General features: G+C 46.0%; 1 protein-coding gene across 13 annotated transcripts in view; it reads left to right on the forward strand.

The window, feature by feature from the left end:
• The window catches only part of SPDL1 (spindle apparatus coiled-coil protein 1), a 470,586-nt gene that overhangs the window by 26,481 nt on the left and 428,503 nt on the right, over positions 1 to 15,602 (forward strand). For all 13 annotated transcript variants that reach the window (XM_073589468.1, XM_073589469.1, XM_073589466.1 and 10 more), the window contains exons 2-3: positions 7,678 to 7,851; positions 7,950 to 8,126. In XM_073589468.1, the coding sequence (XP_073445569.1) occupies positions 7,678 to 7,851; positions 7,950 to 8,126 (351 nt within the window). The remainder of the gene's footprint in view (positions 1 to 7,677; positions 7,852 to 7,949; positions 8,127 to 15,602) is intronic.

The raw sequence follows: 15,602 nt of genomic DNA on the forward strand, positions 1-15,602 counted from the left end.
TGGCACTTTACTTATCTCTGCATATCCATTATACACATTCCATTGCTGTTAGTATTGCTACATGTGTGTTTTTTCTGTACCTGAATTCCTTATCATATGGAGCTCTTTTATTATGTGACCCGTCTTTATGTACTTCATTGTCTATATTATTAACTTTTCAGAATAAAACTATTTTTTATATTTTCCTTGGTGGATGTCTTTACTCCATGTGTTTTTGTATACAAAGTATTGGGAGTTTTTCCACAGCTAGTGCATGTTATGGGGTGGTCACCATGGGTCAGGGCCACCTATAATTATATGTTCACTGCCCTTGAAATCTTGTTTGCAAATATGCAGGTAAAGACTTTTGTCCAGGGAGTCTCTCATCTAGTACCCCCCTATAAGGCGCCGATGGGCACCTGGGATCTTAGGCTGGTTTCACACTTGCGTTTTTTGCGATGTATTTTAGCGCTAAAAAACGCATGCGCTTTTTTTCCACTATATTTTGCATGGGATGCGCTTAGTATGCATTTTTACGCACATGCGTTTTTTGTGGTGTGCGCTCGGGTGCACAAAATGCATCCTGTTGCATTTTTTGGCCGTCCGACTTGCCTCAAAAAAACGTATGCGTGCGCAATGCGTTTTTTTTACAGCAAGACACCCATTATAAGTCTATGGGTGCGCATATGTGCGCATTGGCATGCTCATGTATGCGTTTTTTTGCACATGCGTTTTTTTGTTGACCATTGGTTTGACAATGGAAATTAGGGGTTTGGTTTAGAGTTAGGGTTAGTTAAGGAGGGGTTAGGGTTTGGGTTAGGGGGTTAGTATGGTTTGGTTAAGGGTTAGGGTTTAGGGTTAGTTAGGTGTTAGGGTTTGGGTTAGTAGGGTTTGGTTCAGGGTTAGGGTTAGTATGGTTTGGTTAAGGGTTAGTATGGTTTGGTTAAGGGTTAGGGTTTGGGTTAGGGTTAGTAGGGTTTGGTTCAGGGTTAGGGTTAGTATGGTTTGGTTAAGGGTTAGGGTTAGTAAAGTCATTGTTTGGGTTAGTGTGAGTGGCCAACTAATGTTGGGAAAAAACGCAAACGCGATAAAAACGCTGCGTTTTTTTCATGCATGTACATAAAAATGCTTGAAAAAAACGCAGCATTTGTATGCGTTTTTTCCATGCGTTTTTTTGCGGGAAAAACACGCTGCAAAAATAAGCAAGTGTGAAAGTAGCCTTAACCTGGTCCTGAGCGTTCTGCAGGAAGCGCCTTTTGAGCCGCTACAGGATATTTCCTTAGCGTTCCTCTCTTGGAAGGTGGTATTTTTGGTAGCCATTACCTCCGTTAGGCGAGTCTCTGAGTTGGCGGCCCTATCTTGCCGAGCACCTTTTCTCGCTTTCCACAAGGATAAGGTGCTTAGACCAGCTCCCCCCTTTCTTCCGAAGGTGGTTTCCGCTTTTCACATCAATGAGGATATTGTCTTGCCTTCGTTCTGTCCGGCACCGGTGCATCGCGTAGAGAAGGCTCTTCACACCTTAGACCTAGTGAGAGCACTCAGGAGGTACGTGTCGCGGACGGCACCTTTTTGCCAGACGGATACGCTGTTCGTGCTCCCTGAGGTGCTCAGGAGGGGGCTCGCGGCCTCAAAGGCAACCATAGCCAGATGGATCCGTTTAACTATTCAGGAGGCCTAACATATCAGAGGTGCGTCAGTTCCAGCAGGGATCAAAGCGCATTCTACTCAGGCAATGGGCGCCTCTTGGGCGCTTCGGCATCAGGCCTCGGCAGAACAGGTATGCAAGGCAGCAACCTGGTCCAGCCTGCACACATTTACTAAACATTACAGTATCCATACTCAGGCTTCGGCGGATGCGAGCCTGGGTAGAAGGATTCTCCAAGCAGCAGTGGCGCACCTTTGAACAAAAGAGGTGCATGCAGCTTGGATCGGTGAGTCAATCTCCCACCCAGGGACTGCTTTAGGACGTCCCACAGTACCTGTCCCCCCCAATGAGACGAAGGAGAAACATGGATTTTTGTGAGTACTCACCGTAAAATCCTTTTCTCCGAGACGCTCATTGGGGGACACAGCACCCACCCTGTTAGCCGGTTGGCTCGTGTTTATTTAATTAATGTGCCTTTTTTCGTAAGTATCAGGGTGGTCCCTTGCCAGACATATTGTTTACTGCATTAAGGCTGATTGTTGTTGTTCTCCTACTGCTTTTACACTAAACTGGCTTCCGCCCGCAATCAGGGCGAGGGTGTATACGGCGGGGGAGGAGCTAACCTTGTGTTGTTTGCCTAGTGTCAGCCTCCAGATGGCGGTAGCATACACCCACAGTACCTGTGTCCCCCAATGAGCGTCTCGGAGAAAAGGATTTTACGGTGAGTACTCACAAAAATCCATGTTTCTTCTCTTTCAGGTTACATCGGAGGCTTATCTAAAGCATTACAGAATGCTGTAAATAAGCCCCCGATGTCTATGCCGGCAGGTGAAAGGCCAAAAAAGGGTGACAGATTCCCTTTAACTTTTAACCCTTATAACGTCCTAACAAAAAAAATGTTAGTTTCAAAATTGTGCTGATGTAAAGTAGACATGTGAGAAATGTTACTTAAGTTTTTTGTGTGCCATATCTCTGTGATTTAAGGGCATGAAAATTCAAAGTTGAGAAATTGCAAAATTTTCGCCAAACTTCTGTTTTTTTCACAAAAAAGTGCAAGTTATATGACTGAAATTTTACCACTAACATGAAGGACAATATGTCACGAGAAAAGTGTGTCAGAATCACAAGGATCCATGGAAGTGTTCCAGAGTTATTACCTCATAAAGGGACAGTGGTCAGAATTGTAAAAATTGGCCTGGTCATTAACATGTAAACCACCCTTGGAGGTAAAGGGGTTAAGCAGTTCTTTGATGACTTGTGACTATCCATCTTCTTCTTGATTACATTCCAGAGGTTTTCATTGGGGTTCAGGTCTGGAGATTGGGCTGACCATGACAGGGATTTGATGTTGTGGTCCTTCATCTACACATTGACCTAGCTCTGTGGCATGGTGCATTGTCCTGCTGGAAAAATCAGTCCTCAGAGTTGGGGAACATTGTCTGAGCAGAAGGAATCAACTGTTTTTCCAGGATAACCTTGTATGCGGCTTGATTCATACGTCCTTCACAAAGATTAACCTGCCCAATTCCAGCCTTGCTGAAGCATCCCCAGATCATCACCGATCCTCCACCAAATTTCACTGAGGGTGCAAGACACTGTGGCTTGTACGCCTCTTCAGGTCTCTGTCTAGTCATTAGACGACCAGGTGTTCGGCACAGCTGAAAATTAGACTCATCAGAGATTACCTTACTCCAGTCCTCTATGGTCCAATCCTTATGGTCTTTGGCAAACTTCAACCTGGCTCTCCTTTGCGTCTCATCGATGTAAAGCTAGAAAAAAGTCTTTCATGACTTGAGCCCTGCCTCTAGGAGCCTGTTACGAACTGTTCTTGCCGTGTACTTCACACCAGCTTCACCTCACACAATATTGTAGTCTTTTTAAAAGGGTGCACAATTTCATGCACTCACCTGATAGAAGACTAATATGACTTTAGATTGTGTATCCTCAAACATCCTTCCTTCTGGTCTACTTTTTAGTAGACAGGGCTTGCAGCTTGTACAAATGTGACAGCCCTTGAGATATTTGTAGACCGCTATTAAGTCTCCTCTCAGTCTTGTGTTTTGCAAGCTAAACATTCCCAAATCCTGTAACCGTTCCTCATAGGACATCTTGAATAAATCAAGAAAGGCACATCCAGCCCATGAATGGCAGCGCTTCCCAGGACTCACATCCAAATATGATATTTTATATATTTTTTATTTGATAGGTTAAAAAGGAGAGACAACGTGTTTCAGGATACAGTGTATATTCTTCATCAGGTGTCATAAAAACACAGTACAAATCCTCTGTACTGTGTTTTTATGGAAACCTGATGAAGGATATACACTGTATCCTGAAACACGTATCTCCTTTTTTAACTTATCAAATAAAAGAAAATAAATAAAATATCATCTTTGGATGTGAGTCCTGGGAAGCGCTGCCATTCATGGGCTGGATGTGCCTTTCTTGATCTACTCAAGATGTCCTATGAGGAACGGTTACAGGATTTGGGAATGTTTAGCTTGCAAAACACAAGACTGAGAGGAGACTTAATATCTGTCTACAAATATCCCAAGGGCTGTCACATTTGTAGAAGGATCATTTCATTTGCACAAGGAAAGACTAGAAGCAACGGGATGAAATTAGAATTAGACTTACCGGTAATTCTTTTTTAAGGAACCCTCCATGACAGCACGAGCAGTTCCCACTCTTCTGTTTGTTTGTAGTGATGAGCTAGTATACTCGTTGCTCAGGTTTTCCCGAGCATGCTCGCTTGATCTCCGAGTATAGTTTTCATCATCTCATCTGCGTGATTTATGGCTGCTGGACAGCCTGAATACATGTAGAGATTCCCTAACAAACAGACATTCCTCACATGTATTCAGGCTGTACAGCAGCCACAAATCATGCAGGTGCATCGGCAGAAACTAAATCTCCGAGCACACTACAATACTCGGAGGTCACCCGAGCGTTCCTAGAAAACAAATTACTGGCAAGCCTAATTCAGTTATTTTTTTTCTCCTAATACTCTGTGTGAGGAAGGAAAAAAACAATTGAGACTAGACGAACATTTTAGCAGGATTTTTCTTCGGTCCCATTAAGAATGAATTGAGCATCAATGCTCGTGATTGACATCAGCCTCATTCGCAAGCGGCTTTTCAGCCAAAGTTTTTAGTAACAATAGGGGTTCCTGCTGTCGGAAAGTCATCATCCCAGAGATGGAGAATTGCTTCCATACTTGAATGCCTTTTTTCATTGCAATTTACATGCGAATCTATATATATGAGGCATCGTGATTACTTGCTAATCCCGCCCCCCTGCACAGTAGCTCCGCCCCACCACATTACCACACATAATCCCGCCCCCCACCCCATTACCACACACAATCCCACCCCCACCACATTACCACACACAATCCCGCCCCCCCCACCACATCACCACACACAATCCCGCCCCCCCACCACATCACCACACACAATCCCGCCCCCCCACCACATCACCACACACAATCCCGCCCCCCACCACATCACCACACACAATCCCGCCCCCCACCACATCACCACACACAATCCCGCCCCTCACCACATCACCACACATACCGCATCACCCCCACCACATCACCACACATAATACCGCATCACCCCCACCACATCACCACACATAATACCGCATCACCCCCACCACATCACCACACATAATACCGCATCACCCCCACCACATCACCACACATAATACCGCATCACCCCCACCACATCACCACACATAATACCGCATCACCCCCACCACATCACCACACATACCGCCCCCCCACCACATCACCACACACAATCCCGCCCCCCCACCACATCACCACACATACCGCATCACCCCCACCACATCACCACACATAATACCGCATCACCCCCACCACATCACCACACATAATACCGCATCACCCCCACCACATCACCACACATAATACCGCATCACCCCCACCACATCACCACACATAATACCGCATCACCCCCACCACATCACCACACATAATCTCTTTGAATGAGGTGTGTCCAAACATTTTGTCTGTACCGTGTGTGTATGTATGTGTGTGTGTATATATAAATGTTATTATATATTTATATAATGTTATATATTTTTTAAAATTTCTACTTCAATAGTTTCATTGGGAGACTTGAAAGTGCGAGCTTCCGATCGCTTGTGCTGTGTGTTCCGAAAATCATCTGCTATGAATAGCAAATCGGCAATGACCCCCGGTTGTCATGTGAACTCGGTGCCCTGAAATCATGTGACTGGCTCCGATGTGCTTGGCTTGTTAAAGTGCTTCCAGCATGTTAAATACCGCTGTCAGATTGTCAGCAGAATTTAATATGTTAACATCCGCTGGTTGATCGTGATTTCACCCGCAGCTATTCAGAGCACATGACAGCTGATCAAATAAGCGGGCTCAGCGCCGGGGTCCGCATCAAAGAGGTATACAAGACTTATGATGTACCTATACGTCATAGGTTGCAAAGGGGTTAAATGAGTGACTAAAGTGTTATTGAATATCTTGTAGGTTACATCCTGGAGATGCATTTGTTCTAGGCAAGTGAGAACCTGGAAATGCAAACTGATAAGACAAGCGCACTAGTGTGCAAAATAAGATTGTTTATTAAAAGTGTGTTTTTAAATTTGGAAGTTATTCCTCATCCATTTGGAAAGTGGATACCTTCTCAATCTCTTGGAGTCCAACTGCTGGGACCCACTTTGGTTTAAAAGAACCCAGTGATAATGGAGCGGTTGTTGAAAATATGCACTGCTGATCCATTTATTCTTAATGAGACCAACGGAGGTAGCAGAGTGATGTGTTCATCTAGTCTGCAGCACTTTTATAAGAACTAATGCACATTATTGACCACTGCTCCATTTACTTGGTTGGAGTGATGCAAGTCCCAGGGATCGGATCCCCAGTGAAGGGAAAGATATTCCTTATCCCATGTTAATTTGAGCATACATCTTTAATGTAATAGTTATAGTTATGATAGTTTTGTGATCCAGTTACTATCTGATATTGCAAGAAACTGTGATTGTCACCTTGCAAAACGGATTGTTAGTTGGAGCTTTAAACTGGAGATTAGAAGGTAATCTCATGGAAAGGTCATGGCAGACAGAAGTATTTAAAATTAGTAAGTAGGACATTCCTTCTCCTGATCCTGTTTACCTTTATTTTTTATTTTTCTATGTATACACATTACAGGGTGACCAGGTAAGCTGGCTCATACACACAAATTGCATCCCTTCTTTGCTCATGAATCCATCCAGTGTATTTTCTCTATTTAATCATACAAATGCACGGCAGCATTAAGCTATGGTACATCCCACTGATGGCTGCTCAGATCATGCCATTGACTGTTATTGTCTTGATAAGTGGCATTACTGCTTAGACTACTAGTAGATCAGGCAATATGCTGCAGCTGTTTCTATATAATCTTTTTTTCATCTTGTGAAACTTTCTGAGGTTCTTCATTGGGAGACAACAGAGACCAGGCAACAGCAGTGATTTCTAGTGTCGGTGAAGGCTTCGGCCAAGAGCTTTTGCAGAAAGAAAGAACTAAAAATCTGCTTTTTCTAAACTCCATTTGATCTCGGAAAATATTTGTAAGCCTTTAGGTCGGGTGCACACGATCCGAAAGTAGCAGCGCATGTTCGCTGAGTCCAAAGTGCCGCGTTGATTGAACACATGTTTTCACTGAACTGTGTAGATTCACCACATTCAATACATTCTATGGGTGAAATTTCTGTTATGGAGATTGACATGCTGCGGTCTGGAAAGATGCGCCGCAAGTCAGTCTTCACAGGTGATCTACCTCTGTGGACGTGTAGTGGGCATGGGATTTCTTGATATGCCATCCATTATGCTGTAACATCTGGCCACTTCGGGTTTGATGCACTTAAGTACACAGTCAAAGCCGCAGCGTTTACTGATAGTGTGCACAAACCCTTAGACGAAAATAAGATCATGATAAATCTACGTACAGTTAGAACTTTTGACATTGTCTAAATATAAATTTGTAATGCGTTTTTCTCTTTCGTATTAGGTGTCTGTCACAATGGACCAATCAGAAGCAATCTTAAAACTGCGGTGTCAGTTAAAAGAGGTGGAAGAGGAGAGGGGCAGGGCTGCACAATATGGGCTCCAGCTCTTAGAGAGTCAAAGTGACTTACAAAATCAGTTAGAGGAGCAACGTTCTGAAATGACCAGTGCTATTGAGGTAAATTAAGGAACGCTTCCTATTATGTTTGAGCCAGATATTATGTTCCAGGTGAGGACCATAATGCTAACTACTTTGCATTTAAATTATGGATTCAGATTTTGGAACAAGAAAAATATTCACTACAGCGTGAAGTGGAACTTAAAAGTCGTATGCAAGAGAGTTTATTGTCTGAATGTGAAAGCATAAAGCAACAGCAGAAGACATGTCTTGAACAGTTACAGCAACAGCTGGAAAGGAGCCATACTCGAGAAAGGAGTGAACTGAATAATAAGGTATTTATCACTTTGCCTCCCTATGTTAGGAGTAAAACAGTGAAACATTTTGAAGCCTTAACCGCTTCCCGACTGCCAACTGTAGATAAACATTGGTGCTTTCTGGGCTCTGTGCAGCACTGATGTTTATAAGCAGTCGGTGATCTGGCAGCACTCAGGACCCCCAGGGTCCTGCATGCGCTGCGATTTCTGTGCAGAGCTGTAGCACTGACAGGTGACATCATCAGGACCTGATTAGATCAGGTCCCAATGATGTTAACCCTTTTGCTATCTTATAGATGATTTTAGAAGATAGCAGAGAGAGACCACTGCTTTACCCACCTCTATGACGCCACCCTGTGATAAGATCCGATCCCATCACGGGGGAACCCGCGCTGTCCCGGTAGACGGAGGTCACATGATGACTTCCAGGTCTGCCTGCTGCAATGGCTTGTTAGACTCAGCCAGCAGCTGAGTCTTAACAAGCGATCTGCCGGTGTAACCCTGTCAGCTCTCATACAATGCAATACATGTGTATTGCATTGTATGAGACCAATGATCAGACAAATAAGAATTAAAGTCCGACACAGGGACGAAGTAAAAAAAAGTTTTAAAGCTTTTTTTTTTTTTTTTTTAAATCACAAAATAATAAAAAGAGATATAGTAACATAGTTGGCAAGGCCGAAAAAAAGACATTTGTTCATCCTCTTCAGCCTATATTCCGTCAGAATAAATCCACAGATCTACATCCTTCTATGGAACCTAATAACTGTAAGATACAATACTGTTACGCTCCAGGAAGACATCTAGGCCTCTCTTGAACCCCTCGACTGAGTTCGCCATCACCACCTCCTCAGTAATTCCAAGTAATTCCAGATTCTCTGCCCTAACGGTAAAGAATCCTCTTCTATGTTTGTGGAAAAACCCTCTCTCCTTCAGACGCAGAGAATGCCCCCGTGTGACCATAACTTTCCTTGGTATAAACAGATCCTCGGAGAGATATTTATATTATCCCCTTATATACTTATAAATGGTTGTTAGATCACCCTTCAGTTGTCTCTTTTCTAGACTAAATAATCCTAATTATACTAATCTCTCTAGGTATTGTAGTTCCTCCATCCCCTTTATTTATTTTGTTGCCCTCCTTTGTACTCTCTAGTTCCATTATATCCTTCCTGAGCACCGGTGTCCAAAACCGTACACAGTACTCCATGTGCGGTCTAACCAAGGATTTGTACAGAGGCAGTATAATGCTCTCATCATGTGTATCCAGACCTCTTTTAACCCCTTTACCTCCAAGGGTGGTTTACATGTTAATGACCGGGCCAATTTTTACAATTCTGAGGCCGGTTTCACATTAGCGCATTTTCAGCGCGCGCACGGCCGGGGTAGCTCCGCCCCCGATCCGGCTCTCTGCCCGGCGTGCCCGCCCCTTCCTTGTAGCGCCGCCTCCTAGCGGACAGCGGCGCCTGCGATCGGCGCACCCTATCTTTAGCATAGGGTGCGCCGATCGTGCGCAGGCCGTGCGCTAGTTGCGCTTTGACCTGCGCTGCGCACTTTTGACGGTGCGCCGTGCGCGCCAAAATCAAACTTTTCGGATTTTGGCGCGCACGGCGCACCGTCAAAAGTGCGCAGCGCAGGTCAAAGCGCAACTAGCGCACGGCCTGCGCACGATCGGCGCACCCTATGCTAAAGATAGGGTGCGCCGATCGCAGGCGCTGCTGTCCGCTAGGAGGCGGCGCTACAAGGAAGGGGGCGGGCACGCCGGGCAGAGAGCCGGATCGGGGGCGGAGCTACCCCCCGGCCGTGCGCGCGCTGAAAATGCGCTAATGTGAAACCGGCCTGACCACTGTCCCTTTTTGGGGTAATAACTCTGGAACGCTTCCATGGATCCCGGTGATTCTGACATTTTCTTGTGACATATTGTACTTCATGTTAGTGGTAAAATTTCAGTCATATAACTTGCGGTTTTTTGTGAAAAAAACGGAAATTTGGCAAATTTTGAAAATTTCACAATTTTCTAACTTTGAATTTTTATGCCCTTAAATCACAGAGATATGACACACAAAAAAATTAATAAATAACATATCCCACATGTTTACTTTACATCAGCACAATTTTGGAACCAAATTTTTTTTTTTTTTAGGAAGTTATAAGGGTTAAAAGTTGACCAGCGATTTCTCATTTTTACAACAAAATTTACAAAACCATTTTTTCTCTTCGCCACGACAGCACCCACTGAGAGAGGGGATCCGCCCCTAGGAACAGGAAACCTACAGAGAGATAAGTGGGGCGGTCCCCCTCGCTCCCTCAGTTTGGTTTCCTGTTCCTAGAAGGAACCCACAGAGAAGAGGATTCCTAGCCTGGTAGCCGCCCGCGGCATTATATGAGCAACGGGGCCCCAGAGCTGGAAGCAGCGACAGGCGGATCCAAAACAGGGACTCCCCCTCAGCTGGTAATGCAGGTCAGGCCTTGGCGAAGGGTGCCTGGCACACCCAGGGGTGCATTGGAGCGGCACCTGGAGCTTTCCCTGGCATGGGATACTGCATTACTGAGCGCAGCACAGCGTCGGGGAACCCCCTGAGATGGCGAGGCCAGGGAATTAAGAGGAATCACTGAGCTCGCGCAGGACGCATGAGGTGCCGGGAGTGCTGAAGGGGAGAATCGACATACCTGATGAGGTCAGCGGTATGTTACTCCAACGATGCAGGGGCAGTGGTCGGGAGACACGCGGCGGCCAGAGGAGGTAAGGAGGCTGGCGCCATTGTAACGCAGACCAGGCGGCCCGGAAGTGCAGGGAGAACTTCCGGGGCAGGCAAGACATCTCGGTATCACAGGGAGGCGACCGCGCATGCGCAGAGGAAAAAAAAAAAAAGAAAGAGGAAGGGGAAGAGAAAGCGAAGCCGGGAGGCTGCATAAAAGCACCGGCCAGAGGCTTACCGGTGCGCAGCCATGTCGGTAAACGACCCGGTTTCGCTCCAAGAAGTACAGCCTGGGGAATCCCCATATGGCGGTACTAGGAAAAGTGGCAGCACAAGAAGAAGTGAGAGCACTAGAAGAAGCAGCAGCAGCTCCAGGAGTCATACTAGCAGACGCTTTAGGCTGAGTGAACCCTCGGAGAAAAAGCGTAAGCCATCTCGCGCCTCGCCTCAGTCTGAGTTTCGGACCCCGCAGCCGGTATTAAGCTGACGAAATTCATGCGTGAGTGTTTTGGAGTCAAGCGCTTACCTGTTTTTTGTCTGTATACCCTTAGGCCAAAAGAACGGAGAAAGCTAAAAACAGGGAATGTGCCTTATGCCCCCAGCCCCTCCCAGGTAGTCACCCTAAGAGGTTGTTAGACCTGTATTGAGCAAACCTTATGGGAGGAATCCTTGGGTAGTAAGGCGGATATCCGTACAATAATCAGAGAAGAACTGCGGGCCTTAGGCGGTTCCAGTAGTCAAGGAAGGCAGACCTCCGTTAGGAGGATAACGTCACCGGCGTCTAGGTCGCAGTCGGAGGCTGGGGAACTGGACTCAGATAGATCTCAGGAATACCCAACCTCAGAAGAGGAAGAGCAGGCTTGCTTCCCCACAGACAGTGTGAATAATTTGGTCAAATCTGCGGAATATCATGGGGCTATCCAATATTAAAGAGCCCAAAACCCTGCAGGAAATAATGTTTGCCGGTATCTCCCAAAAGAAGGTCAGAGCCTTCCCAGTAGTACCAGCAATTAAGGAGCTGGTAAAAAAGGAGTGGGAGAAATGGGCAAAGAACCTTCATCCCCCTTAGCTTCCAAATGGAAATACCCGTTTGATGATGAGGATTTGGCATCCTGGTCGAGAGCCCCCAAGGTTGATGCGGCAGTGGCCTCCACCTTCCGCAGATCTTCCTTACCAGTAGAGGATGCGTGAACATTATCGGACCCATTAGCCCGCAAAGCGGATACTTAAGCGATTTTGGAAGCATGCACATGGGCCTTCAAACCGGCTATAGCGGCCATGTGCACGGCACGGTCCATGATGATATGGTTAGATGAACTGGAGGAGAAAATAAAAAGGGGAGCATCCAGAGACAGGCTCCATTCCTCTATTCCCCTGATTAAGGGTGCAGCCGCCTTCTTATCTGACGCCTCAGCTGACTCCCTCCGTCTATCTGCCAGAGCGGCAGGATTAACCAACGCAGCACGGCAGATCTTGTGGTTGAAGGGGTGGAGAGGCGATGTGCAGACAAAAACTAAACTCTGCGTTATGCCCTGTCAGGGTAAGTACCTGTTTGGCACACAGTTGGACAAGATCCTGACAAAAGCGGGTGAGAGGAAAAAGGGATTCCATAACCCATACATTCCCTTCAACAGGAGAGCCTTCAGGAATCCTCCATTTGGTAAAAAGAAGGATTTCAAACCCCAGGACCGCTGGGGCAATAAAGATCCCAAGCAGAGAGGCAGCCTATTTGGGAAACGTCCTTTCAGATTGGGGGACAGGTTTTGGTAGCGATAAATCACCGGTAGGTGGTAGGCTACTAAGATACAGCCACCAATGGGGAAAAATAACATCCAATTGCTGGGCCATTAATATTGTATCAACAGGCCTAAGGCTAGAATTTGTTCGGTACCCACCGAACTCCTTCCTATTGACTTCTCTGAAGTCCCCAACGCAGCAGGAAGCCTTGGAAATAGAGATAGCAGGGCTCTTGTCTAAGCATGTACTGGTAGAGGTGCCAAGAGATGAGTGGGGAATGGGGTTTTATTCTTCTCTGTTTCTAGTCCCTAAGCCGGATGGTTCTTTTAGAACGATAATTAATTTAAAGAAGCTTAATACATTTCTGAGGCTGTGGTCCTTTAAGATGGAATCAATACGTTCGGCAATAAAACTCTTGTTTCCTCGGTGCTATATGGCAGTCTTGGACCTAAAGGATGTACATTCGACAGAAACTGCACTCATCAAAGTGACCAATGACCTTCTGACAGCAAAACGTAATGGTGACCATTCTCTGCTCATTCTTCTCGACCTTTCTGCAGCTTTCGACACTGTTGACCATCCTCTCCTACTCTCTAGGCTCCAGTCACTAGGCATTAAGGACACTGCTCTTTCCTGGTTCTCCTCCTATCTTTCCGACCGCTCCTTCAGTGTTCTGTTTTCTGGCTCCACTTCATCTCCTCTTCCTCTCACTGTTGGGGTACCTCAGGGCTCAGTCCTTGGCCCCCTTCTCTTCTCTCTCTATACAGCCCCAATTGGACAGACCATCAGCAGATTTGGCTTTCAGTACCATCTTTATGCTGATGACACACAACTGTACACATCATCCCCTGACCTTACCTCCGCTGTACTACAGAACGCCACTGACTGTCTGTCTGCAGTCTCCAACATCATGTCTGCTCTCTATCTGAAACTCAACCTCTCCAAAACTGAACTTCTTCTGCTCCCACCATCTACTAACCTCCCTAAATCTGACATTTCCCTCTCTGTGGGTGGCACCATAATAACACCCCGACAGCAGGTGCGCTGTCTGGGTGTTATGTTCGACTCCGATCTCTCCTTCACCTCCCATATACAATCTCTTGCCCGCTCATGCCGCTTACACCTAAAGAACATCTCTAGAATCCGCCCTTTTCTCACCATGGAAACAACAAAAACTCTCACTGTCGCCCTGATCCACTCCCGCCTAGACTACTGTAATGCTCTATTAATTGGCCTCCCTCTCACTCGACTCTCCCCTCTCCAGTCTATCCTTAATGCAGCAGCCAGGGTTGTCCATCTGGCTAATCGTTTCTCAGACGCGTCCGCTCTTCGCCAGTCGTTACACTGGCTGCCAATTCATTACAGGGTACAATTCAAAGTACTTGTTCTCACCCACAAAGCTCTCCACAGTGCGGCACCCCCTTACATCTCCTCCCTCATTTCTGTCTATCGGCCTAACCGACCGCTGCGCTCTGCAAATGACTTTCGACTAACCTCTGCCCTAATCCGTACCTCCCACTCCCGACTCCAAGACTTCTCCCGTGCTGCGCCAATCCTCTGGAATGCTCTACCCCAAAATATTAGGACCATCCACAATTTGCATAGTTTTAGGCGCTCGCTCAAAACACATTTGTTCAGAGCGGCCTATCACATTCAGTAATCAAAGTCATGTTTGTGTGTGTGTAGCCCATTCACTATCTCCATCTAACCCCCACCCCCTGAAGATGGCTGGACCGTCATTGTAAATACATCATTGTAAATACAAACCTGTGCTTTGTATCCCCCCCACCTCATTGTAGATTGTAAGCTCCACGAGCAGGGTCGTCTTATTTCGCTTTAATTATTGTATTGTTAACGTTGTTACTTATGACTGTTGTGTTTGAAACTGTTCAACTGTAAAGCGCTGCGGAATATGTTGGCGCTATATAAATAAAGATTATTATTATTATTATTATTATTATTAAAGGATGCCTATTACCATCTCCCTATATGCAGGGAGCACCAAAAATTCCTACGAGTGGCAGTCTCGTTAGAGGGCCGAATACAACATTTCCAGTTCACGGCGATGCCGTATGGGTTATCCATGGCACCCTGCGTTTTTACCAAGCTAATGCTAGAGGTGATGTCATATTTAAGGCTAAAGGACACCTTAATAGTTCCGTACTTGGACGACCTGCTCATAGTAGGGAATTCGGTTTCCCAATGCGAGAGTAGGATAGCTGATATCTCATCCCTGCAGACACTAGCCTGGCTGATCAACTGAGAAAAGTCCAGACTACAACCGGTAACCTAAAAAATGAAGAAGAACAGCATCTCATCCGGGTGAAGAGTATATAAACATTTATTGTGCCATGACAAAATGCGACGTTTCGACCATCACATGGTCTTTTTCAAGCATGGCACAATAAATGTTTATATACTCTTCACCCGGATGAGATGCTGTTCTTCTTCATTTTTTGGATTTTGTGTCCAACTGGGTCTTTGGACTTTGAACGTGCCTCTCTTGGATCAATGAGTTGCTGTCAGCCATTTTTCCTTTCTTACAACCGGTAACCTGTCAGACGTTCCAGGGCCTTCAAATAGACTCTGTAAGTCAAAAATGCTTTCTGCCTGAAACAAAAATCCGGGCTATAATTAACAAGGTACGGATGGCGGGTGATAAGAACACAATGTCCTTGAGAGGAGGCATGTCCTTTTTGGGGTCCCTAATATCTTGCATTGCGGCGGTGCAGTGGGCCCAATTCCACTCCAGAAAATTGCAATGGGCTGTGTTGCGAGAAGCAGATAAGCTGCAGGGGCGGTTAGATGGGAGAATGTCCCTATCACCAGAAGTAATCAGCTCCTTGGAGTGGTGGCTGAACCCAAATAATCTAACAGGAGGGGTTCCATGGTGGATTGTCCCCTCTAAAATAGTCACCACGGACGCTAGCCACTTGGGGTGGGAGGCCCATCTAGAGGAATATATGGTGCAGGGTCAGTGGTCCGAACTCGAAGCGGGAAGTTTGTCTAATATGAAGGAACTAAAAGCGATACATCATGCTATATCTAAATTTCTCCC

The sequence above is a fragment of the Dendrobates tinctorius genome, unplaced genomic scaffold (genome assembly GCF_039654945.1).
Source record: "Dendrobates tinctorius isolate UK_male_01 unplaced genomic scaffold, ASM3965494v1 ptg000108l, whole genome shotgun sequence".
Lineage (NCBI taxonomy): Eukaryota > Metazoa > Chordata > Amphibia > Anura > Dendrobatidae > Dendrobates > Dendrobates tinctorius.